Source organism: Phyllostomus hastatus, unplaced genomic scaffold (genome assembly GCF_019186645.2).
Source record: "Phyllostomus hastatus isolate PE091 unplaced genomic scaffold, TTU_PhHast_1.1 phas_contig_36, whole genome shotgun sequence".
NCBI lineage: Eukaryota > Metazoa > Chordata > Mammalia > Chiroptera > Phyllostomidae > Phyllostomus > Phyllostomus hastatus.
The window spans coordinates 4,127,982-4,155,701 of NW_025333862.1; the positions used below are offsets into that span (position 1 = coordinate 4,127,982).

The following is a 27,720-nucleotide window of genomic DNA, read 5'->3' on the forward strand; positions in this document are numbered from 1 at the left end:
AGAGTCTCACAGGCAGTAGTCCTGGGACAAGGAGCATGGGACAGGCAGACCCAGCTCCCCCCCCCACCCCCGCTGCCTGCTGAGTCCTGGAGAGACTTGGGCTGCAGTGGGAGCTGATAAGGCCCAAAATGTAGTTAGAAGGGCCCACCCCCCACACGGGGTCACCCAGACACATGTCTGTGGACATGTGCACAGTTTCTCGTGGTTACCCCTTTCACACACCCACAGTGCGCCTCTCATGCCAGAGAACGCGTTTCGCTCTCCTGCCCCCAAAACGACACACGCGTGCACTCACATGCTTCCGCCTCCCATGTGTCTAACCTAGACTCTGAGGAAGGGTATGAGGGGGGTCACCGGGAATTTTGTAAAATGAGGCTGGCTAAGAGTGGATTTCGCAGACCCATCAGCCTCTTCCTACCACACAGTCTTCACCAAGGACAGACTGCTCCAGGGAGCAGGAGATAATTCACTTAACGAAATGGGTGTTGGGTTTACGATCCCTCTCCCTGAGGTGGAGATACCCCAGGGTGCTTGAGGGGATGCAGTGCCCTTCCAAATAGAAACAGCCCCCCTGTCATGCCATGTGATGACAGGAGCTCACAGCGGTATCGGTAATTTGAGAGGTCCTGGGAACTGTTTCAGGGTAGAGATGGGCCGGGACAGGTTGTCTTGTTTCCATGGCAGCCTATCTCATTGCCATAGCAACAAGCTCTGACTCCAATCTATGGAGTTCTGGTTTCCGTGATTGGTGGAATACTGTGGTGCTTCAGAGGATGGTAAGCATCCCCATAACCCTTGTGGGAAAGAATGTTTTCATCCTAGACCATGCAGAGGTAGCTTGTTGCTGTCAAGTAACAGCTGGGTTTTCTTGCGGGCAGGAGGAGGGATTTTTCTGGAGTTTCCCTACTGACAAACTCTACTCTGCCCTCCAGAAATTCCAACTTCCCAACTATTGGGGCCCGCAGAAATGTCCCCACAAAGCAGACATGCCGTTCCTAACGGCCACCACGGCTGAGGTGAAACCCTGCCATTTCAGAGAGGCATGACGGTGCAGTGGGGGAGCCCAGCTCTGGAGTCAGAACCCTGAGTAGCCTTGCCTCTCACTGGCTGAGAGTTATCTTTCTGAACCTCAGGGTCTTTTACCCGTGAAGTGGGTATACCATGCCAGCTCCCTGGGTGGTTATAAGCATGCAGAGGAGTGAGCGATATGTGTAAAGTACCTGACCCATCCAGGACTCCCGTCGGGAGGGGATTGGATAACCCAGGTGCTCGTTGACATCTCTTGCACACAGAATGGTACTTCTGTGTCTTGGGGCTGAGCACCCAGCACAGATCTGACTATGAAGATGGGGTGACATTTAAGCCTCAGTCGACAGGACAGCAACTGGCATCATCTTCCAGATCAAGCTGTCCAACTGGCTGAGAACTTCCCTGGGGAAGGGGAAGGCACTTAAGCCATCCGCCTCTCACTGGCCTAGCTCAGGGATTTGCACAGTGTGGGCTGTGGCTCATGTGCCCCTGCAAATCTAAGAATGAAGAGGATAGCATTTAGAAAACTTTATGGAAACTCGATTTTTGGGGGTCACTGTTCAAAATAATTTTTATTTGGTTGTTTAACCCTTCTTCCCTCCCCTCCCCATACCTCATACCCCTCCTCCAAGAATGTAAGCCTCCTGGCATTTTGCAGGTCCTGGCAAAAAGGCATAGGCTCTGGGAATGGCAGCCCCTGGACCTTGAGCCTGGCCTGCTGACCCCGTCCTCCCATGGTCAGGCTCTTCCAGTTCGTCTGCATTACAACAGACCCAGGAGGAAAAGGCTTTGAGCGAGCCCATGACTGTTCCCCAAACTGAAGACCTCATAGGCACCGTCTTCAAGGGGCCCCCTTGGCTTCAGGAGTGTCCTGGGGGGCAGAGTAGACTGACTGGGGGATGAAGTTGGGCAAGGCGCCCACCACCCAGCGGGCCTCTTGGGTCAGATGGGGCTGGCTGTCCCCACAGAGCAAGATGTAGGTCTTCACTGGAGGGGTGACAGGTCCTAGGTTGGAACTAGGGGCTTGGGGCAGCATGGGGATGCTGCCAGGGAGAGCTGTTTCCCGCAAGCACAGTTGATAATGGGCTGTGAGGACAGCCTTTCAATGGCGGGCCCACTTCTTGCCTGGACTGCTGCCCAGATCTGTCTTAAGGCCCGTGACTTTGGGGCTGGCTCTCTGGTCCCTGGGGTCTTCTGATGAGGCCATTGCTGCTGCCACCGCACCTGGTCTAGCCTGGCTGAGCGCTGGTAGGAAGAACAGTAGTTTTTGGCAGCCTCTTCTAGGATGTAGCTCCCCATCCAAGGACCAGATCTTGCATATTTACAGGATCAGATCCCCTGAGTGGCTTCCACTGGGAGCTGCAGGAACTGGCCTGGGGCAATTACGGGATTCCTTTCCATCGGCAAGTTTGCTGTTGGGTCTTTGGGAGGCAGAGCTTCCACCACACACACTGCTTCCTCCAACTCCAGCTGCTTCCCGACCCAGCACAGGCCTTGGAACCTTCTCGTGCAGGCCTCAGTTTCCCAAACCTCAGTTGTTATCTGGCTGCATCACCAGTTTTGTTTTGCTAAGTTCTTTTCCTATGGAATTTATGGAATACTACTTATGTAACATGTCCTTGTCTGGGGAACCTAAATAGCAAACAGTTATTTCTCATAGTTCTGGGTTTTGGGAAGTCCAAAATCAAGACATCTGGGCTAGAAATGTGATATTGCTGAAACACCCAAGCAGCATCTAATTTGGGCTTTTCTTTCGTTATTTTTAAATTTTTCACTTTTTTTGAGAGAGAGAGAGGGAGTGTGTGTGTGTGTGTGTGTGTGTGAAGTATTGATCTGCCCTGGGAAAAAACAACCTGGTCCTTCACCACCTCTAGTTTGAAGATCACTGCCCTTGATAATATTAAAATCATCTCAGAACCAGCTGAAGAGCCATTTGAGGAGAGAAGGGGAACAGTCTTATCAGCACTGCTTGCAAAAGTTAGCCACAAATCACACACAGGTGGGCAAGTTGGTGGCATTTCCTTTATTGATTCAGTACCGGAAACTCGAGGCCCCCTCCCATTCCCTGCCCCCTTCTCCCACTCTGAGTGCCCAGAGGCCCTGTCAGTCCAGGCTGGAAGTCCCTTGTCCCTGGGCAATGTTCTGGGGCGCTGCCCTCCGCCTGCCATAGCGCAGTCCGAAGGAGTTCCAGTTGTAGGCAGGCAGGTCCTTCTCCCGCTGCACCAGCACTGCGCCCCGAGAGGCTGGGATCAGGCGGCTGCGGGGCATGCACGAGGCTGGCCTCTGGGACCCCACTTCACTCTCTCGGACTCTGCAGAGTGGGCTCTGCTCCCAGGTGGCCAAAAGCGGCAGGGGGCTGAGCTGCTGGCCTAGGACAGAGTCATAGGGTGAGACCAAGCCAGGAGAGCCTCCTTGAACACCTGCCTGAAGCCTCATCCTGTCCTTCCATTTGTTCCTTGGCCTCCAGGAGACTCAGAGCTCAGTGCCAGCGGGGACCACCTGCATCTGAGCTTGGTAGTTAGGCCATTTGTTCCTCCTGCTTTCAACACAGCTTTGATTGTAAATGTTTCCCAGAATTATCTTTACTATCTTTTATATGAAATTACTTCCTGCCCTGACCGGTATGGCTCAGTTGGTTGGGCATCCACTCGCAAAGGAAAAGGTTGCCAGTTCAATTCCCGGTCAGGGTATGTGCCTGGGTGGCTGGTTCAGTGCCTGGTCAGGTGTAAGGGGCAACTGATTGGTGTTTCTGTCACGGCAATATTTCTCTCCCTCTCTTTCTTCCTCCCTCCCCTGTCTCTAAAAATAAATAAATGAAATCTTTTTTAAAAAGAAGTTACTTCCTTTTAGGAATCAAACAGGGTAGAGCCTGGAAATAAAGAAAACTCAGATATCTGCTAGAAGTTCAGCCCGGCTCACTGGCTGGCCTTCTGCCCGGTTTCTGCGTCAGGCTCCTCGACTGGACGGTGTGTCCCTGGGCAGGTGGGGCCGTGTTCACTCATCTCCTTGCCGCTCGGAGCGCTGGCAAGGGGGCCTCACGCATCAGAGGGCCTCAGTAAACACTCGTTAACCGCACAAAAGCTAACGAAATCTTGTAGTTACAGAAACCAAGAAAGTGAGGCTAAGATCATGGTGCCCCCACAACCCCCGATAATGGTAGCCCCCTAAATAAGCTATATAAGGACTCAGTGAAAACCAGAAAATTATCAGGGTCACCCTAACCAGTTCACTTCCCACATTTTGGGGATAATCTCTCCTCTTTATACTGAGGGCTAACAAGGCTAACTTGGAAGGCATTCCACATACGAGACTCACTAAGTGCACTGTAATTTTGGCAGTAAAATAGTGCAATGAGCTCTGAGTACACAACGACCCAGCCAGTCCTGGCAAGAGATTAGCGGAAATGCGGCCCCTAATGTGTGTGAGTGGGTGCGTGTTGCAGGGGTGGTTGGCTGTGAGGCCCACTCCTCAATGGCCTGGCGTGCTTTGGAGAAGAGGGGTGTGGGTGTGGCCCAGAATTCACGACAGTCTTCCTAGGAGGGCCCTCCCACGCCACTCCACTCGGGGCCTGGCTGAGATGGGAAGGGGCGGTGGTTTCATTCCCAGTCACACCCGCTCTCCCAGCAGCAAAAGCACTTCTGGGGCCGCCTTTTGTGGCCTCCTCTAAAGCCTTTTGCCAAAACACAGTCGGCAAACGCAATGTCCCCGGGACAGTGGTGAGGTCATTTTCACCCAGAAAGGACGTCTGATCCCAGGAGAGAAAACACTCTTGGCAAAGGACACTGGGGCCATGTTCTCTTTGTTTCCGAATATTTTACAGGCACAGTGACTCCACATGTGCAGATATGCTCCGTGCCCCCGGTCCCGTAGCCAGAGGAGCTGCAGTCCCAGGAGGCTAAGCCCTGCTTCCAGTGTGCCCAGAAAGCTGAACCCAGCAGTGTTATATACCCACAGCTCCTGGCGTGGGGGCAGCGCTGCTCTCTCTGGTGCCACTCAGAGACATCCTCTCGGGGAGCTCCCACACGTGCTGGCTTCTGCAGCCTTTGGCTGAGTGACTGGGGAGCATCCTTACATCTCGGGGCCTCAGTCTCTGTAGCTCATCCGTGCCATCATAAGCTGACGAGGTTGACAGGATCTGTCCTTTTGTTTAGGTTCTGTTTTTTCAAATGCCCCATAATGGGACTGAGGACACTGATGAAAGAAACTTGCATAGTAAATTCCTCCCCAACAGATCTGCTCAGAGGGGTGACTAGCGTGGAGCAGAGCACACACTGTGAGAAAACCAGGAAGGAGCATGGTGGTCAGCAAGCACCTGGACCAGGGGGAGCCTTCTGCCGCCCATAGCAGGTAAGCCAACCCTAACCTATAAGGTTAATGGGGCCGCCAGAGGAGTTGCATGTTCCAGTTTTGGGTTTCCACTAAACACATTGTTTAACCCATATCAACCCCCTAGCCATAATCTGAAAAATGTGGTAAGTTTCGTTTTGAAACAACTCACTTGCTCCCTTCCGCCCTTTTCCCCAGACAACACATACCGGTGGATCTAGGATTCTCCATGGGCACCACCTTTTCTAAGGTTTCCCTGAAGGAGATAGCACAGAGGAAAAGCATCAGCTGCCAAGAAGCTAGTAGGCTCATCCTGGTGAGAAGGCACAGGTCCTAGAAGTGTCCTGAAGCCGAGACAGAGAGAGGGAAGCAGGACTAGGTCAGGCACAGGCCTGGGCTGGGGGCTGGGGCACAGCCCAGTGTGAGGGGAGGAGATGCCCCTGCCCTGGGGGCCCCAGCGGAGGGATGAGTCTGTACAGACATATGGTGGAGATGGGACTGAGACCACTTGCGCAGTGTAGTCAAAGCTGACCTCGTGCTAGGTGAGGATCATCAGGGAGGGCTTCCTGGAGGCCACGCAGGATAGGGAAGAAGGAGGGATCCCTATTGGTGAGAGGGGCAGGACTGCTCAGATTAGAAAGTGGCCACAACTCTGAATCTCCTTTCCTGTCCCCCTCCCATCTCTTCCAGCTCCCAAGTCTAATTTCTCTTCAAAAAAGTCGTCAGACACTTGGAGAGTGTCCAACAAACATGATTAAAAACAAATGATGCGGAGGCAGGAGAGCTGCAGGTGGAGCCAAAAGGGCGTGGAGCCAAAAGGGCGTGGACCCGGCTCTGAAGGCCGGAGCCACTCTGGGGTCGTGTGAGGGGCCGGTGGGCGGTCAGGACCACCACGTGTGCCCTTCAGCCCCCTCCATAACCCCACTCCCTGTCCCCTTCCTGCTCCCTTCAGGACCCAGGCATGGGGTGGAGGGAAGGAATTCTGAAGTGAGATCAGAAGCTCTTGGATCTGGCCCCAGGTCTGCCAGCCCTCTCTGAGAGACGGGAGTGAGTCACCCCCACCTCTGGGGCTTGGTGCTCCCCCTGCAAAGTGAGACCACTGGGTCAGAGTGGCCACCAACTGTCCCCGCAGATGGCCACTTACCCTTGCAGACTTTGATTCTGTGACACCCTGAATCCCGGACCACAGCTTTCTGCACCTGCATTAAGGTGGGGCAGGGATTAGAGGGATTGATTTATTGGAGAGAAGAGCATAAAATCATTTTTCGTGGCTTCAGACTGTGCACACACAGTTTAATTTGGAAATTACTCCTTGCATACTGCCTGGGTGCTGTGCCGGGTTAGGGTGCACAGGTGCTACATAAGACTCAGGGTTGCTGTCAGCTGCTCAACCCTCATCTCGAGTCTAGCACAAGAAATTGAGTCCTAAGCAGACCACATACAAATAACACCGTAAATGACAGGCTGGAGGTGTGTGAGTGCACAGGGGTCTTTGGAGACTATGGGAGCCTGTCCTGGAGGGCCCAGGTGGGTTTCCTGCAGGGCGTGGACCCTGAGCTGAGTTTCTGAGCAAAAGTTAGGCAGATGAATAAAGGCTCCTACGGAAGGCAGGAAGGGCAGCCAGGGCTGGGTGTGGAGGGAACTGCAGTCCCTGAAGCATGCCAGGAGGGCAGGCTTTGCTGGAGGGAGTGATGGGGCCACACAGGGGCTTCACCCCAGAGGGTCTGAGACAGAGAGGAATGCGTGTAGACCTGCATTTCAGATGGAGCATTCTGGCGGCTCTGCAAAAGCAGGAGGATGAGTGAGGAAGGGAGCAGTATGTGGGCTGTGTGGTTGGAATGGCAGGGCCCCCTCTGTGCTCCTCTGGCCTCACCCCATCACCTCCACCCCCATCATAGATAGCACTTGCCGTGGTGCCATGTGAGTGGTGTGGTTTTCCCCACCACTTGTTCCCACCATACAGACAATCTCACACACACATACTCTCTCTCTCTCTCTCTCTCACACACACACACACACACACACACCTCTTCTCCCAACTCCTAACAGATGTGGTAGAAATTAATTGCTTAGAAAAGAATCATCAGCTTCCAAGGGGCCACAGTGGCTGTCCTGCTGTGGGTAATTTTTGTGGCTCCCCTATCTCAGGGGCTTTCGTGCCTAGTAACAGAGAAATTTCAGGCATGGCCAGAAAGCTTTTGAAGTGCGATGGCTTCTATCCTGGGATGGCTTTGTTCTAGGTTGACCTTCTTAGTGCAGGGGTCTAGCAGGGTGTCAGCAGGGTAGCAGCTCATGCAGGGCTCTTTAGCTGGGTTTGTATTTGCCAGGCATAAGTTGGGAGAACTGCTCAGAAGAGACCCGTTGAGCTCATGAGCCCTGAGTGGTTCCCCGGCTCCCTCCAAAAGTTCCTGTGGCTTCTAATCCCAGCCACAAAGTTCATTCAATAATTACAATTAATCGCATTTCATTCATTGCAATTATTCCTGCCACAGTAAGAGGAGTCCTTGAGAGGGTCCCGACTTCACAAATACAATGCAAGTCAATGTATTTACCCAGATACCCCAGAATAATCTGGCCAACTGATCAGGCCCCTTTGCCTGCCTGGGACACAACAGTCTTGGAACTAAGTTCCTGTTCCCAGCTGGGGAGCCTCCCTGGGCCTGGACAGAACCCTCCCCAAAGTGTGGATGCCACAGTGTGCCTACCTGGCTCTGTCCTGGGTCCTGTCCGGGGTCCTGGCAGGGTGGCTGCTCCACAGGGTCTCTGGTGATGACACTACTTAGGTGGGTGAACACCCGTAGGGAGGGAGCTGGCCGCGCTCTTGCCAGCTCTCTGATGACATCCCTGGCCCTTTTATAAAGCCCAGGGTGACGTCTCCAGGCATAGGCCCCCCTTTGTCTCCCTCTGGAGGTAGACCGCTGTCTCCCGCCTCCTGGCTCTCATGACCGAAATCAGCCTCTTCTTCCCCTCCAGAACCCTCCAAGGCTGGCTTTCTGAGTTCTTTCTGTTCTGCCCCCCGACCCCAGATCACACAGCAGGAGACCACGATGCTCCAATCAATGTTGAAAAGGACTATTTGAGGAAGAATGTGGTGAGGGGTCAGTATGAATTGGTCCCCCTCCAGACAAGAGCCACCAATACACCCACTGTGAAGTGAGCACCATGAAAGGGACGAGGGAGAGGAGAAGGCCACAGGGGACCCGGAGCTCTGGGTTCCCTGCATGAGCCCAGCTCAGAGCAGAAGGGGGCTCCTGGGCTGTAATCTGTGATGGCAGGTGCCTTCCTTTTTCCTCTCTTCCTTCCCGAGACAGTTACTGAGCACTTACTCCACGCAGGGCTCTGAGGTAAAGAAGACACGGTCAGGTGGGCGAGACAGATCTGCAAGCAGCTGTCTAAGAAAGCAGGCTCCAGTGGTAGCTCTAGAAGGTGTATGTACCTGGGCAGTGCTAAGGGAATGCAGAGAAGGACTTCCAGGCAATGGCATGTTGGAAGGTGCTACTCCCTCCTCTGTGTCTTTGGCACCCGTGATCACAGCGTTTTGTAATTGCTGTGTACCCTGTGTTAAAGGTAGGGACAGATCTCCTTCCCTTTGTACCCTCAGCACCCACTTTGTTGCTCAGTACAGACATAGAGGGCCCTCAAAGATATTTACTAAATGTATCCATTGCAATAGACTCTCGTCTTTTTCTTGGGCATGCAGTAATACTCTTTACCTGTGGATGAGAGGCTCCCTAGAACAGAGGCTATTTCTTCTGTCAGACTGGGGCTGTCTGAGGGCAGAGGCCATGTCTTCACCCTCAGACAGCAAACTCCGCCAGCGCAGGCTCTACCCGGTAGGTGCGCTGTGCAGACGTCCACCTAACGGCCGAGAAGCGCTCCCCGCAGTACGCAGGATTTATACCCATCTCCTGTGTAATGCCTCCTGCTAACAGGGGCTTGCAAACACGATATGTCACTCACCAGGATAAAAATGAGCCAGTGAGGGCAGGCCTGCCCCTCGCTCGCTATATGGAATGATGTGTGCGTCAGCCTGCCCTGAGTCAGGAGATGGCCTTAACAGGCTAGAGACAGACTTTGAGTCTCAGACACACTCACAGCTTGGGATTTAATCTTTGCATTTTCCTTCATAAATACAGAATGGGATGTGGTACCAGCCCCAGTCCGATATCTGTGTGGCCCTGGATCTCTGCCGCCAATGATCCTGATGGCCTCTTGATTCAACTTGGGAATTTGAGGTCAGTCACCCAGCGCCATCCTTCCTTCTGGACTTGGGTGTGTCAGGTACATGAGTCAGTGCAGGGTGCGGGCTTGAGAGGGTGGCCCCATTTCCTTTGCAGCCCCCTCAACCAATAATCCAAGTTCAAGGAGCTCATCTCTGCTGTTCAGACCATTGAGCTGGTGCCTTGAAGCCCCTGGAACAGCTGTGGGAGCCAAGAATCATTACTGAAGACAAAGAGTGGAGAGCAGACTCAATATCTAAGTTATTACCAAGCTGGCCTTGAGGGGTCGGGGCTGTGCCAAGCGCAGGTGTGGAGGGGGGTGCGGGGATGTGCCCAGCTGGCAGACTGGCTGGGGGGCCTCGCTGGGCTTCTCGGAGAGCCCGTATTCGGTCAGGTGCTTCAGAGAAGGGTGGGGGCAAGCACTGGGGATGACTGCCCCATGTCTGCCCCAAGGAGAGGACAGAATCTGCCACTGCTTTTCCTGCTGTCGTTAACTGTCACACATCATCTCCGTGTCTGAGACCCAGACTCAGCCAGCTCCACAGAAATCTCTGCCACTTTCTGGCTGGTCACCTAGACTATCTGAGTCTCTGCTTCTGTGGCTCTAATAAGGAGCTATTAATAACCACCATCCTCTATGCCCGTCTCTTAGGCACAGCTGCTCACGGGTCCCCTCAGCCCCATCTGCTCTTGTCAAATGGAGGTGGGTAAGGGAGGGAAGAGGAACTGAGGCAGGCCACCCTGGGGAAGGGAGTGCAAGGGGAGGTGGGAAAGGTCCCCTGCACCTGGGCAGCAATTTTACCAACTCCGTTTGCTCCTCCCCCCGCAGGCCCCACCACCAAGCCACATACACGATGCACTTACCGCACTCAAAAAGGGGATGTTAAAGGCATTGCCCAGGAAGCCAAAGGCAACAGGGAAAAAGCCCCTAGGAACAGAAGGTGGAGGAAGGGGTCAGTGGTGGCCTGGGAGGAGTGGACAGAGGGGAGCAAGGCTGAGGTCCACAGCAAGGCTCCAGCTTTCCTCCCAAGAGAGAGGCACCCAGGCATAGGACCAGGCTTGGTTCTGCACCCTCAGTGCTTTAGAGGCAGCCAAGTGGAGTGGTTAAGTATGGAGGCCCTTGGGGTGAGACTCCTTGGGTTCTAATCTTGACTGTACCACTTACCAGCACTGTGTGAACTTGGGCAAATTCCTTAATCTCTCTGGATCTGTTTCCAGCTGTAAAATGTGGTTAGTAATAGTATCTATATCCTAGGGCCTTATACAAGGAAATGCTCAGGAAATGTTTGTTTTTATTATTGCCACTGTCTTCTCTCCAGAAGGGTGTCACCACCTGCTGCAGGTCCCCTGGGCTGCAGGTAGGGCTAGCTGTTGGGGCCTGTGCTCACTTCCATTCTCCCTCTTGCCTCCACCTCCCACTCTCATCAATCACACCCTACAGGGTCCCCTGGGGACACATGTGTGACCCCTCAATGGGGCACGAGGCTGCAGTGGGAAGGGAGCCCTGTGTGTAGCGGAGAGGTCAGGAGTCGGAAATTTGAATCCTGCCTTAGTCCTCTTCTTTTCTTGGTCCCAGTTCACTGAGGTGCACTTGCATCCTTGGGGTCTCTCATTGCTCTGATTTACCCCCCACAATGCTGCTGTAGAATATCTCTGTCCAGGTTGATTTTGGGTTTGAACTACTAAATCTGCCATGGTCCCGCTTATGGCCCTAAGGTCTCAACACCTGGTCTGAGTGACTGCTGTCAGAGTGTGTCTTCCTTTCTGAACTGCAAGTCCTTAGGAAGTTTCTCCCTGTTTAGCACCATGTCCCCAGACCTAGCCCTGCACTGGGCACATAGTATGTGCTTTTTATATATTTAACTCTGAGCAAATGTTTGAATATTAAATAAATGTCTGAATATTAAATAAATGGCAAATATTAAATGGATGGCAGAACCTGTGTGAGAAAAATTTATTTCCAGAAGCCACACTATGTGATGTTTATGGGGTCTCAGCACTCGGCTAATCAGGGTGGCTTCAAGGCCACACTGAGCAGACTCAGGGCTCCTGTGAGAACCTCAGAAGCCCGGCTGCTCCCCAGGATTTCATAGGCCAAGCTTCTTCCAGCCCTCATTACCCCCCTGTTCTCTCCATGGTACCACAGAGACACTGGGAGCCTTCCCTGCCACCCCCACCTCCGCTACGACCCTTTCCTTCTCCCTAAGTGCCCTCCAGTCTTCTCTTAGACCTGGCCCATCCCTCAAGGCCTGTCTCAGGTCCTGCTTCCCGTAGGACACACTCTGGCCCTGACAGTGGCTGCACATCTTCAGTGAGTCCCACCGTGTCTTTCACTAGGCCCAGGCTGACACGGGACAGGCCGAGGGATGAGGAGCCAGGAGCCAGGGACAGCTGGATCAAGTTCACATCCTCTGCACACTACCTGTGAGACCTCGGGCAGGGGCAGCCTCTCTGAGTGTTGGTTTCCTTGTCTATAGAGGACAACCCACAATGGGCTGTGGAGATGACGAAGTGAGATGCTGATGGTGCTGGTGCATGTTCAGGGCCTAACAGATGTTTGCTTGCTGCCCTTCCTCCCCACCTGGATCATTGAGCTTGAGCATGGGCCCTGTGTGTCCTCCCTGATGACGGGCACAGTGCCGGGCACACAGCAGGGGCTCAACGTGTGCTGGTGGATAGGCAGATCACTTCAATTTCTCCTTCAGCCTGCTGCTGGAGAGGCCTTTCCAAGTGTCTACCTGATGCTTCTCCCCATTTTCAATCTTTCCGTGGTTCCCATCTCCTGGGGGATAAGTCCAGCTTCTGCACACCCTGCTGATCATGCTACCAAAACCTGGTGGGCTGACCCTGGCTACTCAGAGGCCCCGGTGTCCCACCCAGGGCAAAGGGATTTGCACTCACCTGAAGAGGTTAAAGAATCCATAGGTTTCTAGAAACATGCCCAGGAGAGGCCAGCGCAGGAGGACAATGACCACACCCCCCAGGAAGAAGCCGGTCCCCTTAAGCTTGTGCCTCTGGAAGAAGAAGGAGAACGTCCTCCTCAGGCCAATGATGAGGGAGAGGCCGGTCAGGAACAGCAGCTGGAGGGAGGGAGAGGATCATGAGCACAAACAGCCTCCTCCCACCCCAGGTCCAGGGCCGGGGCCAGGGCCAGGCCTGGAGCGGCATCAGGTGTGGGGCAGGGCTTGCCCACTCTTACAGGGGGATGATATCAGACCAGGTGGCCCAGCCATGTGGCAAAATTACAGAGCCTTGGGTCATTTGAGCTGGTTAGGAATGAGACTGCCAGAGGCAGGGGGCTGGACCAAGAGAACTTTGAAGTTCTCTAGTTTCTCACCCGATTCAACTCAATTTCCTGGATCCCAACCAGTTCTTCATATAGGACTTGATTTCTCATCACACTTCCCAAGGAAGATGGGATAGCTAGCAAGGTTCTCTCTACTTTAGGAAGGTGAAAAGTGGGGCCTGCATAGGCTAGGCACCATGGGATTACACTCCAGGCCCTCTGTCACCCGGCCTTCTCATGGTCTTCCACTTGGCTCCTAATGACCCCTCAAGAGTGAGTGTCCAGGCTGTTGTCAAATGGGACTCTGGCTTTCTTCCAGCATGTTCCATCCACCTGGAAGTGCTTTATCTAACCCCAAACCCACTTTCCTTTTCCAGATTCCTTGTCATCTTTCTCCAACTGGGTACGCTCTCTTTCCTCCAAGCACCTTGTTTCATATTAAATGTGTTTGTCTTATGGTGGCTTTGCTGCACTCCTGCCTTCCTCCCCAGTCGTGTATGCTGGTGTGATATCCCTATCCCTAGTCGGTGGGGTTCCGATGGAGGGACAGTGTGCAATTCTTCTTGGCCCCCGCAGGGCCTCACCCAGAGCTTCGCATGAGGATCCAGGTCCTCAGATTCTCTGTCCAACAGGACCTGCTGTCTATCCCCAGCCACCTCGCCAGCCCAGGCTTGATGGCGCCTGACCCCTGGATGGCCGTAATCAGAAGGAACTTAGGGCTGTCCCCAGCAATAGAGATCCCAGGTAGGTTAGGCGTGGTCCACAGGTCAGGGGCACTCACGTTTCCGAAGGCCAGGAGCACGGAATCAAAGTACAGGAATACTCCAAAGAGGATGAAGAAGATGCCAAAGCCAGTGGTGCCCACACCGATCTCTGCAACAGGCAAGGAGGCTGTGATGGGACGGGCTCTAGGGAGAGGGTGGGGACAGGTGCCATCTGGGGGTGGCAAGTGAGATTCCATTTCCATCAGCCTCTGTGCCACCAGGGAGTGACGGAACGGGAAGGGAAGAATGGGCACGAGTGTACATCTAGCCCCTGAAAACTGCCGGTCAGTTCTACATGTCACAGCATTCTGTGCTCAAAACAACCCAGTGAGGTAGCTAGAGCTGCCACTTTCCATTTTCAGCTTTCCCTTGGCTTCCATCACTGCATTATCCAGGTCAGTAGCAGGGCAGGGCTCCTGGCTGAAATAACCATCTGTCTACACTAATCCTGTCTGTTTGCAGTTGGGAGCTGCTGATGCCCAACTCACACTCAGGCAACCGACAACTCATGGCGCCCAGCCCAGAGGGTCTTGAAACCACATGGCTGTCCTGCCTGTTTCTCAAGAGGCTAGCCCTCCTCTTCACACTGTCTCCATCCTCCTAACTGTCCCTGTTCCCAACTCTCTGGTGATGACTTCTCACCCTTGTTCGTAGAAACAGAAATCATCAGCCAGAAGTGTGCTCATCTTTCCACCTGGAGTCTACACCCTAGCCACGCCTGCTTGTGTCTCCTTCCTCCCTCCTGCAGCAGCCACCTTGGGCACCACCACACATCCCTGAGCCTCCTAATTTCAGCCACAGTGGCCCTCCAGTTCTGCACAAGATCAGGCCCACACTGACAGTGCCCCGGCCCTAGTCTGCACTTGCCATTTCCTTTGGCTTTGTGTCTGAGGCTGTAAGAGCTTTCTCAGAGCCAGCGAGTGCAGCAGAAAAGTGTAGGACGTTAAGGCCCCCTTGTTGGGTCAAGGGCAACGCTTTTGACATTTTGATACGTATTTTGGATTGCTCCCCTCAGGAAGAGTTGTGACGATAATGGGATATGAATTTCTTTTTTATCTTAAACCCTCTTCACAACATAGAATTGTTAATTTTACTTATCTTCGCCACTGAGAGTCAACAAATGACAATTCATTATATTGCTTCATTTTTAAAATGGACCTAAATTGAAATTTTAAGTTGCAATAAAACATACATAAAATCTACCATCTTAACAATTTTTAAGTGTATAGTTCAGTGGTATTAAGTACATTCACATGGTTGTGTTACTATCACCAGAATCTGTCTCCAAACTCTTTTTTATCTTACAAAGCAGAAACTCTGCCCCCACCACACACTACTTCCCTTTCCCTCCCTCCCACAGCCTCTGGCACCACCGTTCTGCTCTCTGTTTCTATGACCCTGGCTCCTTTAGGTTCCCCAGAGAAGTGGAATCAAACTACCTGTCATTTTTGTGACTGGCTTGTTTCACTTAACACAATGTCCTCAAGGTTCATCCATGTTGTAGCGCATGTCAGTCAGAATTTCCTTACTTTTAGGGTTGAGTAACATTCCATGGTATGCATATACCACATTTTTGTTTTTCTATTCGCCTGTGGATGGACACTCGGGTTGCTTCTGCCTCTTCACTACTGTGAATATGCTTCTGTGAACGTGGGTGAATAAATATCCCTTCAAGACTCTACTTTCAATACTTTTGGACATATACGCAAAAGTGGAATTGTTGGATCATATGGTAGTTCTATTTTTAATTTTTTGATGAACCACCATACCATTTTCTGTAGCAGGTGCATCATTTTGCATTCCTACCAGCAGTGCACAAAGGTTTGGCTTTCTTCACATCTTTACCAACACTTGTTTTTGGTTTCATTTTGTTTCGGTTTTGACACCATCCATCCTAATGATTGTGAGATGGTATCTTGTTGCGGTTTTCTATTTTTTTTAAGAGCTAAGTCACACTTTGTTTTTTAATGTGGAAGGGAGAGGGAGAAAGAGAGGGAGAGAAATATTGATGTGGGAGAGAAATATCAACCTGTTGCACCCTGACTGGGGACCGAACCCACAACCTAGGCATGTGCCCCTACTAGGAATTCAACTGGTGTCCTTTCACTTTGCAGGATGATGCCCAACCAACTGAGCCACACCTGCCAGGGCTCTTCTTGTTGTTTTGATTTGCCTTTCCCTGAAGATCAGTCATGTTGAGCAACCTTTCCATGTGCTTTTTGCTCCTATGTATGTCTTCTTTGGAGAAGTGTCTATTTAGGTCCTTTACCCAGTTTAAAAACAGATTTTGTTATTGTTTTAGTTATTGAGTTGTAAGAGTTCTTATACACTCTGGATATTATCAGATATATGCTTTGAAAATGTTGTCTCCCATTCCATATGCTTTGAAACTCCATTGATTGTATCCTTTGATGAATAGAAATTCTTAATTTTGATACAGTCGAATTTATATCATTTTTCTTTAGTTGTCTGTGTCATATCCCAGAAGTCAGTGTCATGAAGCTTTTCCCCTATGTTTTCTTCTAAGAGTTTTAACTCTCACTTTGAGCTAAAATGAATTTTGAGTTAATTTTTATATATGGTGTAAGATAAGGGTTTAACTTAATTTTTTATTTGCCTGTGGATATTCAGTTTTCCCATATTATTTGTTGAAAATACTACCTTTTCCCATGGAATGGCCCTGGCGCCCTTGTTGAAAGTCATTTGGCCATGTATGCCAGGGTTTATTTCTGGGCTCTCTATTATACTAATTGGCCTATATAGTGGTCTTTATTCCAGTCCCACACTGTTTTGATTATTGCAGCTTTGCAATATGTTTTGAAATCGGAAATTGTGAAACATCCATCTTTTTCTCCCTTTTTAAGATTACTTTGGCTATTTCACATCCCTTGAGATTCCAAATGAATTCCAGGATAGATTTTCCTGTTGCTGCAAAAAACATGATTGGAATTTTGATAAATATTGAATTGAATTTGTAGATTGCTTCGGATAGTATTGACATCTTAACAACATTAAATCTTCCAATCCATGAACACAGAATGTCTTCCTATTTATTTGTGTCTTTTACAATTCCTTTTAGTAACAATTTATAGTTCTGAGTGTGCAGGCATACCTCATTTTATTGTGTTTTACAAATGTCTCATTTTCTTATGAATTGAAAGCAAGACCCTTTACCAGCAAAAGCATTACAACTTGCTTCATGGTGATGGTTTGGAACCAAACCCTCACTATCTCTGAGGTATGCCTGCACACATCTTTTGCTTCCTTGATTAAGTTTATTCCTATGTATCTTATACTTTTTGACACTATTATAAATGGAATTGTTCTGTGACTTTAAAAAAATTACTGATGAGGTTGTACAACTTTAAGTTTATATTGTACATACAGTTTTGAAACTTGCTTCATTGACTTAATACAGCTAGAATGCCTTATTTTATTTTTATTGTAAGTTGTATGGAGCATAGGGGTGTTGCATGAATGTCTTTAAAAGATAAAGCAAAGAGAGCCTTTTAAAACTGTAGCATGTAATGTATAGGTTTTTTAAAAGATTTTATTTATTTATTTTTAGACAGAGGGGAATGGGATGGAGAAAGAGAGGGAGAAAAACATCAATATGTGGTTGCCTCTTGCATGCCCCCCCCCCCAGGGCTATAGCCTGCAACCCAGGCATGGGTCCTGATTGGGAATCAAACTGGCAACCCTTTGGTTCACAGGCTGGTGCTGAATCAACTGAGCCACACCAGCCAAGGCTAATGTATACTTTTATTAAAATGGATTAATTTTTTAGACTTCTGGCCAAGGTGGATGCATAGGTAGATACACTTTACCTTCTCACACAAACAAAAAAAGGACAACAACAAATTTAAAAATAAAAAATAACCAGGACTGCTAGAAACTCAAACTGTATGGAAGTCCTACAACAAAGGAGTTAAAGAAGAAACATTCATATAGACTGGTAGAAGGGGCAGAGACAGGCATCCAGGGTGAAGATGACTCACAGCAAGGCTATGGCTGGAGGACCAGGTAGTCCCACATCTGAGTGCCGATACACTGGGAGGAACAACTCGGGAGTGAGACAGGCTGTGCAACCCAAGGTTCCAGTACAGGGAAAAGAAAGCCTCAAAACCTCTGGCTGAGAAAACCCATGGGGGTTATGGTGGTGGGAGAAACTGCTAGCCTCCCAGGAGAGTTCATTGGAGAGACCTACAGGGTCCTAGAATGTACACAAGCCCACCCACATGGGAATCAGCACCAGAAGGGCCCAATTTGCTTGTGGGTAGTGGGGGAAGTGACTGAAAGCCAGCCAAGAGCTGAGCATTGTTCCCTCTCAGACTCCTCCCCCATATATAGTGCTACAACGCAGCAACCTGGGTTTCTCCACCCTGGTGAATACCTAAGACTCTGTCCCTTACTATGTAACAGACATGCCCAGACCAAAAAAAAAAAAAAAAGGCCCAAATGAAAGAACAGATCAAAGCTCCAAAAATAGAACTAAGTGATGAAGAGATAGCCAACCTATCAGGTGCAGAGTTTGAAACACTGGTAATCAGGATGCTCACTGAAATGGTTGAGTTTGGTCACAAAATAGAGAAAGAAGTGAAGGCTATACACAGTGAAATAAAGGAAAATGTATGGACAACCAACAGTGATGGGAAGGAAACTGGGACTCAAGTCAACGGTTTGTACCAGAAAGAGAAATAAACATTCAACCAGAACAGAATGAAGATTTCAAAAACATGAAGAGAGGCTTAGGAACCTATGGGACAACTTGAAACATTCCAACATCTGAATCATAGGGGTGCCAGAAGGAGAAGAGGAAGAGCTAGAAGCTGAAAATTTACTTGAAAATATAATGGAGAACTTCCCCTGTCTGGCAAAGGAAATAGACTTCCAGGAAGTCCAGGAAGCTCAGAGAGTCCTAAAGAAGTTGGACGCATGGAGGCACACACCAAAGCACATCAGAATTACATGACCCAAGATTAAAGATAAGGACACAATCTTAAAAGCAGCAAGAGAAAAGGAGACAGTTACCTACAAAGGAGTTTCCATCAAGACCATCAGCTGAATTCTCAAAACAAACCTTGCAGGCAAAAAGGGGCTGGAAAGAAGTATTCCAAGTCATGAAAGGCAAGGACCTACATCCAAGATTAATCTATCCAGCAAAGCTTTCATTTAGAATGGGAGGGCAGATAAAGCACTTCTCAGATAAGGTCAAGTTAAAGGAGTTCATTATTACCAAGCTCTTATCATATGAAATGTTAAAGGGACTTATCTAAGAAAAAGAAGTTAATCAAAACTATGAACAGTAAAATGACAACAAACTCATAACTATCAACCAAAAAACAGGTAAAAAAAAACACAAAACAAAATAAAAACAAACTAAGCAAACAACAGCAACAGGAAGAGAATCACAGAAATGGAGATCACCCAGAGGGTTATCAGCAGGGAAGAGAAGGGGGAGGATGGGGGAAAAGGTACAGGGAATAAAAAGCATAAATGGTAGGTACAAAATAGATGGGGGTTAGGTTAAGAACAGTACGGGAAATGGAGAAGACAAATAACTTATATGTATGACCCATGGATGAACTAAGATGGGGGAATGCTTGTGGGAGGTGGGGTGCAGGGCGGAGGGGACTAAAGGGGAGAATAAAATGGAACAACTGTAATAGCATAATCAATAAAATATATTTTAAAAAGTTGATGACATCAGTATAACTATAGTTGATCCATTCCCTTTTACATATATATAAACAAAGTTTCTGAGCATTTAAAAAAATGGATTAATTTTTAAAGTTTGAAGTTGGCTCAATTTAAAAAAAAACATATAGTAATTTTTAAAGAGAAAAACTTGTTAACTAATATCTTAAAATTGATTCTCTCGGCGGTCTTTTCTTAGCCCCTTCTCCGGGCGGGGAAAACATCGCCCGGGAGCACAAACTTCCAAAATAAAGCTCATCTGCCTAAAAAAAAAAAAAATTGATTCTCTCATAAACAAAGCAACAACAAGTGTTGGAGAGGTTGTGATGAAAAGGGGACCCTAGTGCACTGTTGGTGGGACTGCAGACTGGTACAACCACTATGGAAAACAGTATGGAATTTTCTCAGAAAACTAAAAATGGATCTGCCTTTTGACCCAGCAATTCCACTGCTAGGATTATATCCTAAGAACCCTAAAACACCAATCCAAAAGAACCTATGCACCCCGATGTTCATAGCAGCACAATTTATAATAGCTAGGTGCTGGAAGCAACCTAGGTGCCCATCAGTAAATGAATGGATCAAAAAACTATGGTACTTTTACACAATGGAATTCTATGCAGCAGAAAGAAAGAAGGAGCTCCTACCCTTTGCGACAGCATGGATGGAGCTAGAAAGTATTATGCTAAGCAAAATAAGCCAGGCAATGAAAGACAAATACCATATGATCTCACCTTTGACAGGAACCTAAACACCAAAACAAAGAAACAAGCAAAACATAACCAAAGACACTGAAATAAAGAACAAACTGACAGAGTTCAGAGGGGAGAGGAGAGGGAATTTCAGGGGAATTTCAGGGGAAAAGGGGAAGGGTTTACAGGAACAAGTATAAAGGACAAATGGATAAAAACTAGAGGCGGGTGGAAATGGGAGGGAGGAGGGGAGGGTTGGGTGGGTGGGTTGGGATGGGAGTAAAAGATAGAAAATTGTACTGCAACAACAATTTAAATAAAATTAAAAAAATTTATTCTCACAATCTCTGTGAAATTGAAATTATTGCTATGCTTTTACAGATAGTTGTAAAATGTTAACTGTCTGGCTTTTAAGAGGCAGAACTGTAAAAACGAAACAAAGACAAAATAATTGAGACTAAATTTACTGACTGAGCTGTATTTACAAATGAAAGAACATGAAACAACACAGTCACATTCTGGGTAGTTAATCTTTCATAATCTGCTACTCTACAGATTTTAAGAGGATTAGAATCAGTTCCAGTAGAGAAATATGGCCAAAGGTCTTCCTGAAAAGAATTTTTAAAAATACTGAAATGAGATTTATTGTTCAAATTTTAAACCTCACTCAATTTCTAGGCCAGACAAGTGCCATCGTACCGGGTCCGCCTTTGGCAGAGCTGGATTCCGCGAGGTCCCAGTGAGACATCTTCTCTGTCAATATGTTTGCCCAGCTGCCCAGCACTCGTCTGGTCTAATAACAGCTCATTCCTCCTATTTCTGACAAACTCCGTGATCTGTCTGGGCTTGTTTCCTACTCCCATCTCCCAGTAATGTCCATCTGACTCCAATCTCTTATGGCCCAGGAAACTGGGCAGAATACAACCCTCGTGGGTCATTGCAAAGTCTGGGTTCTTTCCTTCCATATTGCGTGACTTTTTCTGTCCTCAGAGACACTCAGTTGAGGATCTGGAAGTATGTCTGCATTGTCATGATAATTTTATAGGCTGGGATATTGTGGAGGAGGACCATAACCATATTCTTGCATTTGAACAACAGCAGTATTTTACATTTCTATGCCTGTTACAAAAATATCTGGTCTTAGCTTACCCCTGCCACAGAAATACATCAGCAGTTCCAGTTCTGACAACCCACCCTTCCCCTCTGTCTCCCTTAGGTAGATGTTTTTTGTGTGGTAGCAAAATGTGAACATTTTATTGGGTTTTCATTTTGTTTTGTTAAAGTATCCATATGTTCACCCTGAAAACACTTAAGAACAGCCTCTTGCTCATTTTGTAGAAAGAGCATAAGTTTTTCGAATTCACACTTATGTCTTTTCTCCTGTATTATACTTTTTTTCTGTAACAGGGATTTGCTGGCTTACACAGTTACCGCTTTCCCAACTCACCCCACACTCGTCCTCAAGGGCTGTGCAATTCCACAGATTGCCTGTGATGCGTGCAGCCTGCTTTCGTGGGCTACATGCAGTGCCTCCAGTGTTCAGTGGAGAAACTGCACCATGGACACAAACCCTCTCTGAAAAGGGTCAGAAGCAGTTTCTCACACAACCTCAGATCTTCCTCTCAGTCTCTTGCAACTGTCCCAGAGTGGCTTAGCAATTTCAGTTAAGTTACCAGTCTGGGGTTGTTGCTGAAGTTCTTCTTGGGGCACAAGCGTGGCAGAGGGCGGAGGTGTATGTGTGAAGTGGGGAGGGGGTATGCATGTCACCAGGAGTGATAGAAGTGTCTGCAGCCCAATGGGATCTGGGCAGATGGGGCAGTGCACCCCTGCTGGAGAAAAGGACAAGAGGAGGATCTGGTAACTTTAGGGGAGCCTAGCTCTCCAGGGCACCACCTAATTAGACTTGGGGGTCTCCCCAGACCTCAGAGACAGACTGGCTTTAGGTCTCCCTGTCATGGCCGGCTGATGGCTGCTCTATTTAGCAGCAACCTCAACCGGTAGCTCTAGAACAGCTGGAAAGAAGAGTCCACGGCCTGAAACTGCTGCAAATGAGCTGGGCTGCCCCAACCCCCACTCTGTCACTTGCATTAACTGAAGCCAGGTTCAATGTCTTTCTTGCTCCAGAAAGGAAAACTGTATCTCTTGGAGCAGATGGATGGGTCCCTGAACCAAGGCTGTGCAGGGACTGTCTGGACACCACTCATTTCTCCTTCTCACACATATACATGCACACCTCTCTGTCTCTGTCTCTGTCTCTCTCTCAACAATCAACAAAGGTACAAAAAAGTTGCAAATATAGTACAAAATATTTTTTCCTAAACTATTTGAGTAGATGCTATGGGTTATCACATCACCCCTGAATAATTTGGTATGGTTTCCCTTTATTCTCCTATGTAGCCAGAATACAACCATCAAAGTCAGGGAGTTAACACCAAATATAGTAATACATTACTACCATCTAAACTCAGACCATATTTAAGTTTCATCAGTTGTTCCAGTAATATCATTTTTAACAAAAGGATCTAGTTCAGAATCACATGTGGTACTTGGTTTCTATGTCTCTTTAGTCTTATGTCTGGAATGGTACCTCAATCTTTCCTTAACATGACTCTGACACTTTTGAAGATTTGGGCCATCTGTCCCTCTATTTGGACTTGTCTGATGTTTGCTCATGACTAGGTTCTGGTTATGCAGAAATATGTACAAGGCGGGAAGCTATGTTCTTCTCATTGCATCTGCTAGGTGATGCATGATTCAGTTTGGCCCATTACTGACAATGTTTCTTTAACCACTTGATTAAGGTGGTGTCTGCCAGGTTCTTCCACTAGGAAGTTCCTCTCTACCCCCTGCCCTGACACTGCCAGGACACCCTCCTTGCCCCACCTTGGCACCAAGCCTACCCCACTGCGAACCCCTTCCACCTAGCTAGGGTACTGATACCTGCTCTGGCACCCCCACCCCTTTCTACCTAATGCTTTAGGACCAAATTGTTCAGGAAGAAGGAGGAAAATGGGGAGAGAAAGAGCCTTCCTTCACTTTTCAACACTAACAAGCACACGGTGCCAGGCACAGTCTAGGCACTTGAAGTCTTCTTAACTCATTGGCTGTTCATGACTGCCTGTGAGGGAGGAATGCTGTCAGCCCCATTTCACAGGCAGAACTGAAATGCAGCAATCAAGTCTGTTGCCCAGGGCACCAGCCAGCAGCTGGCAGACCAGGCTTTGGTCCCAATAGCCTGGCTCTCAAACAAGTGCCTTTAATCAACCCAGTCCAGTCCACTTCCACCCCCATACTCCTCCATGGAGATCGCTCCTGCTTTGGCCATCTGTGATGCCCATGACCTCAAATCCAACGGACAGGTGCCAGTCCTCATCGCTTAGTAGCTGGCCACTCCCTTCTTGAAGCAGCCTTCCTCTTGGATTCCATGATGGCATGTTGTTGGTTGCCTTCCCGCCTCTGACCACTCTGCCCCAGTCCTTTGCCCTTTCCCACTTCTCTCTCTTTCTCTTGGGATTCAAATTGCTCAGGCCTTTGGCCCAAGGTCACGTCTCATTCCATTTTCGCACATATGCCCATGTCTTTACATATCACTTGTGTGCGGACAATGTTGATATTTATCTTTAACATATTATATTTATTTAGCCCAAATAAATAAATAAGAATGAGTTTGAGCTTCCAAACTCATATCCAACTGCCTACTTAGCATATTTGCTTGGTTTTCTCTCTTCAAGACATCTTGAACTCAACAGGTGCAAACTGAGCTATTGATCTTCTTTCCTTAAACTTGCACCTCCCCTGGTTTTCCTCAAATGAATGAAAATGTCACCACCACCCACCCAGCAGCCTGCAGCAGAAGCCCGAGAGCCATCACTGAATCTCCTTGCTACTCCCTTGGTCAGCTAAGTTTTACTGCTTCTCCTTCCCAAAAGTACCTTGAAATCTGTCTGTTTCTCTCCGCTCTTACCATTTAATTCCAGGCCACCCTCATGTCTGTTCTGGACCATCCAACATTCTCCTGCTAGCCTGTGCTAGCCCAATCCTATGCGTGCACAGCGCAGAAACCTTCGCAGCTCCCCACTGGGCAGAGATGAAACACCCATTTCCTGTGCTCACGGGCCCTGCACGATGGGCCCTCGGCCTGCCTGTCCAGCTTCGTCTCTTGTCATGGTCCCCCTTACACTCTAACCACATCATTGCTTCCATGGTGAGTCTCCTGCTTCAGAGCCTTGGGCTATGCAATTTCCTCCCATTTGTCATCTGCCTAATGCACACTCACCCTTCAGGTCTCAATGCAAATGTCAGTCCCCAGGGAAACCAGTTCCACAATCCATTCCCTGACCTAAATCTGGTTCCCTCCTTTCTTTCCTTCATAGAATTCGGCACATTCTTCATCAGATTTAGCACATTTTGATTTAATAAAATGTTGGCTTGCCACTGGGCTCAGGCCTCAGCCCTCTTCTCTCTGTGTTTTTACAAATATTAACGTCAGTTATTCCCAACTGGAGAGGGTGATTTTGTTTCTCGGGACATTCGGGAATGTCTGGAGACATTTTTGATTGTCACAACTAGGAATGGGAGTGTGCTACTGGCATCCAGTGTGTAGAGGCCAGGGATGCTGCTAAAATCCTATAATGCACAGGACAGACCCCACAGTGAAGAATTACCCTGCCCCAGCCCTGGCTGGTGTGGCTCAGTGGATTGAGTGCCGGCCTGCTAACCCTGGAGTCACTGGTTTGATACCCAGTCAGGGCACACGCCTGGGTTGCAGGCCAGGTCTCCAGTAGGGGGCACACAAGAGGCCACTATACATTGATGTTTCTCTCCCTCTCTTCCCATCTGTCTAAAAATAAATAGATACACTCTTTAAAATCTTTTTTTTTAAATTATCCTGCCCCAGAATGTCTGTAGTGGGGAGGCTGGGAAACTGTGCCCCAAATGATCTCAAAGAGCTTTGTGGTTTTAAAGACCACCTATATGCGCACAACTCCCAAATTCTTCTCTCCACCCCAGACTCATTCACCTGACTACCTGCTTGACATCTCACCTGGATGCCTAACAGCAGCACAACAAACTCAATCCTTCAAATTGCTCTGGTTAAAAATGTTGGAGGCATCCTCGTCTTTCTCCCCGACTCCGACTCGGTATCCATCAGCAAATCCTTTCAGCAATGTCCTGCAAACAGACCCAGCAGGGTCACTTCCCGCGGGTGCACTGCTACCACCTGGGTCTCCTCCACTCCCCCCACCCACCACAGCCTTGATCTCCCTGTGGCTGAGCCACCCCCTACCGTCTATTCTCAACCCAATACCCAGAGTGATCTTTTACAAAATAATAATATATTTATTGATTCCTGAGAGAGAGAGAGAGAAACATTGATGTGAAAGCAAAACATCGATTGGTTGCCTCTTGCACACACCCCAGCCAGGGACTGAACCTGCAACCCAGGTGTGAGCCCTGACCAGGAAACAAACCTGCAACCTTTTGGTGAATGGGATGACATTCCAGCCAACTGAGCCACACCAGCTAGGCCACAGTGATATTTTAGAAAGACAGATCACATCATCTTTTGCACAAAACCCTCCAAAGGCTTCCCATCTTACAGAGACAAAAGTGAAGTTTTTACGGTCTGGCCTCTCAGTGGCCTCCCTAACTAGACTCCTACTACTCTCCGCTTTACTCACTTTGCTCCAGCAACGCCAGTCTCCTTGTTTTTCAAATACACCAAGTATGCCAATACCGCAGGGTCTTTGCACTGGCTGTCACCTCTTCCTAGAACATTTCCCCTCCAGACAGCTGCATGGCTTTTCTTCCTCACTTCCCGTGAGTCTCTGTATAAAGGGCCTCTTCTCAGTGAGGTCTTTCCTGACCACTGCACACAAAATAGTAGCCCTTCCTGCCCCTCCCTAGCCTACTTCCCTGTTATTTCTGTCCAGAGGATGTATCACTACCTGTCATACTACATACTGACTTTGTTATCTGTTAATCTCCTGTTCCCCCACTGTAAACTGTAAGCGGGGGGATATGTCTGTTCATTCACTGTTGTACTCTATGCCCAGCACAGTGTTTGGGATGAGAGGAGACAGATTTGTTCGGTGAATGAATGAGTATCACCTCCAGTTCACAGATGAGATGCCGGGGCCCAGGGACTGTGAGTAACTCACCAGTTCCCACCCCTGCCTGACCTGCAGGCTACTTCCCTGCCCTCTCCCAAAGGAAGGAGAAGATTGTTTAGAAGTGAGGATACGGTGATTTGGAGAGTGGAGAGGAGTTTATTTTCTGACAAGAAGGGACCAAGGCCACAGGGGACCCTGAGAGCTGGTGGGGGGAAAGATGTCTGAATGGGCAGCAGCCTACTGGGTCCACCTTTGCAGCATCCCAGGTCTAAGAACCCCAAGGGGGAAAGGCGCCAGCTTGAGTAGTGAACCTGCCAGTTCCCCCAGGTGCCAGCCTTTGGCTGCCTGAGGACCCTGAGCAACCCCCACCTACTGGCAGGTAGAGGAGCCACGCCCGGCCGTGGCCCTGCTGCAGGGAGGATGCCAACACGACAGCTCTGGGCCATGGCTCCAGAGGTCGCCTCACAGGTTTCCTATGAAGGGATCCCGGCTGGGAGGGGCATCGTCTCGGCCCCCACCTAGCCCCGGCACCCCATTCCAGCCCAGCCCCTCTGCGGCAGGGCCCCTCACACTCACTCTGCCATTCGGTAACGGAGATCATGCCGCAGGCTGCCAGGGGGGCCTTCTGGATTCGAGCTGTCCAGGGGTGACGTGCGCAGAGAACCGAGCTTGTGCATGCTAAACGGAAGCTGAACCTTGGTAAGTTGTGAAAGGAGCCTTGGGTAAATCATTAACTCTCCCTCGACTACACTCACACACAAAGTGCTGCCGAAAGTCGCAGGCTTCCTTCTCCATGGTTCTTCCCAGAGAGCAGTGCCACTCCACCGCTGGCCACCTGGGGCATCTTGTACCCCCTCCTGACTCTTCTATTGCACCCCCGCCCCCATGCCCTTCGGTTGAGTTCGGTTGCTTCCTACTTCTCCACAAAACTTGGACTGTGTATAAAAGAACTGAGACCTACGGGTCCCCAGGCTCTTCACTGGGTTTGGTGGAGCGTGTGGGAAGAGTTGGAAGCTGTGTTTCTCTTCGGAAAAGTACGAAATTCATCTTGTAAGTAGTTCGCTTGTTTTGCGCTGGTACCCATGCTATACCCTAGGGGGAGGCAAGCAGCTGAATAAAACTTGCTGCGCTAGTCTCCTGGGAGGGCCAGACTGAGTTAAATCTAGGACAAAAGTGCCCCAGAGGAGTGAGGCAATGAAGGGCTCTGACCTTCTTTTCCCCAGCTTTGGGCTGTGGGGTTGAGTTACGGGAGTTAAAAGACGAATTCGGACTTGGGATGGGGCTGAACTGCCGAGGAATCCTGGTTCTGGTCTACCTACCAGTTGTGTAGATGTGGGCCTGAAAAAAAGAGGGGTGGGTGGCTCCTAACATCCTTTCTCCCACTGGAGAGCAGTGCCTCTCACACCCATTAGACCCAGCCCCCTCTACAGTGTGCCCTCTGTCCTGAAATGAAGTTCATAGATGATGTGACCAGTCTATGCACATCATTTTAAAAATGCAAGTAAAGCTAATTATAATAAAAAGAAAAAATAAGTCATAATAAAACATGATGTCCCCAAATATATAAATGCTTAGGCAGGACTCAGCAGAAGA

The 27,720-nt window shown here is 49.1% G+C and overlaps 2 protein-coding genes across 4 annotated transcripts; both read right to left on the reverse strand.

The window, feature by feature from the left end:
• Window positions 1–3,090: 3,090 nt before the first annotated feature.
• Window positions 3,091–8,152, reverse strand: KISS1 (KiSS-1 metastasis suppressor). Of its 2 annotated transcripts, XM_045841579.1 has the most exons (4): window positions 8,061–8,152; window positions 6,500–6,554; window positions 5,565–5,699; window positions 3,091–3,398 (listed from the first exon to the last, which is right to left on the reverse strand). In XM_045841579.1, the coding sequence occupies exons 3-4, from the start codon at window positions 5,665–5,667 to the stop codon at window positions 3,133–3,135; spliced, it is 369 nt and encodes a 122-aa protein (XP_045697535.1). In that variant the 5' UTR covers window positions 5,668–5,699; window positions 6,500–6,554; window positions 8,061–8,152; the 3' UTR covers window positions 3,091–3,132. The 2 variants fall into 2 exon arrangements, with proteins under 2 accessions (XP_045697535.1, XP_045697537.1); XM_045841581.1 differs by lacking the exons at window positions 6,500–6,554; window positions 8,061–8,152 and adding an exon at window positions 5,888–6,009.
• A 1,289-nt stretch (window positions 8,153–9,441) lies between these two features.
• On the reverse strand, window positions 9,442–26,830 carry GOLT1A (golgi transport 1A). Of its 2 annotated transcripts, none has more exons than XM_045841536.1 (5): window positions 26,704–26,830; window positions 13,643–13,734; window positions 12,477–12,589; window positions 10,440–10,503; window positions 9,442–9,776 (listed from the first exon to the last, which is right to left on the reverse strand). In XM_045841536.1, the coding sequence occupies exons 1-5, from the start codon at window positions 26,726–26,728 to the stop codon at window positions 9,738–9,740; spliced, it is 333 nt and encodes a 110-aa protein (XP_045697492.1). In that variant the 5' UTR covers window positions 26,729–26,830; the 3' UTR covers window positions 9,442–9,737. The 2 variants fall into 2 exon arrangements, with proteins under 2 accessions (XP_045697492.1, XP_045697491.1); XM_045841535.1 differs by having other exon boundaries at window positions 12,477–12,655.
• Window positions 26,831–27,720: the final 890 nt, after the last annotated feature.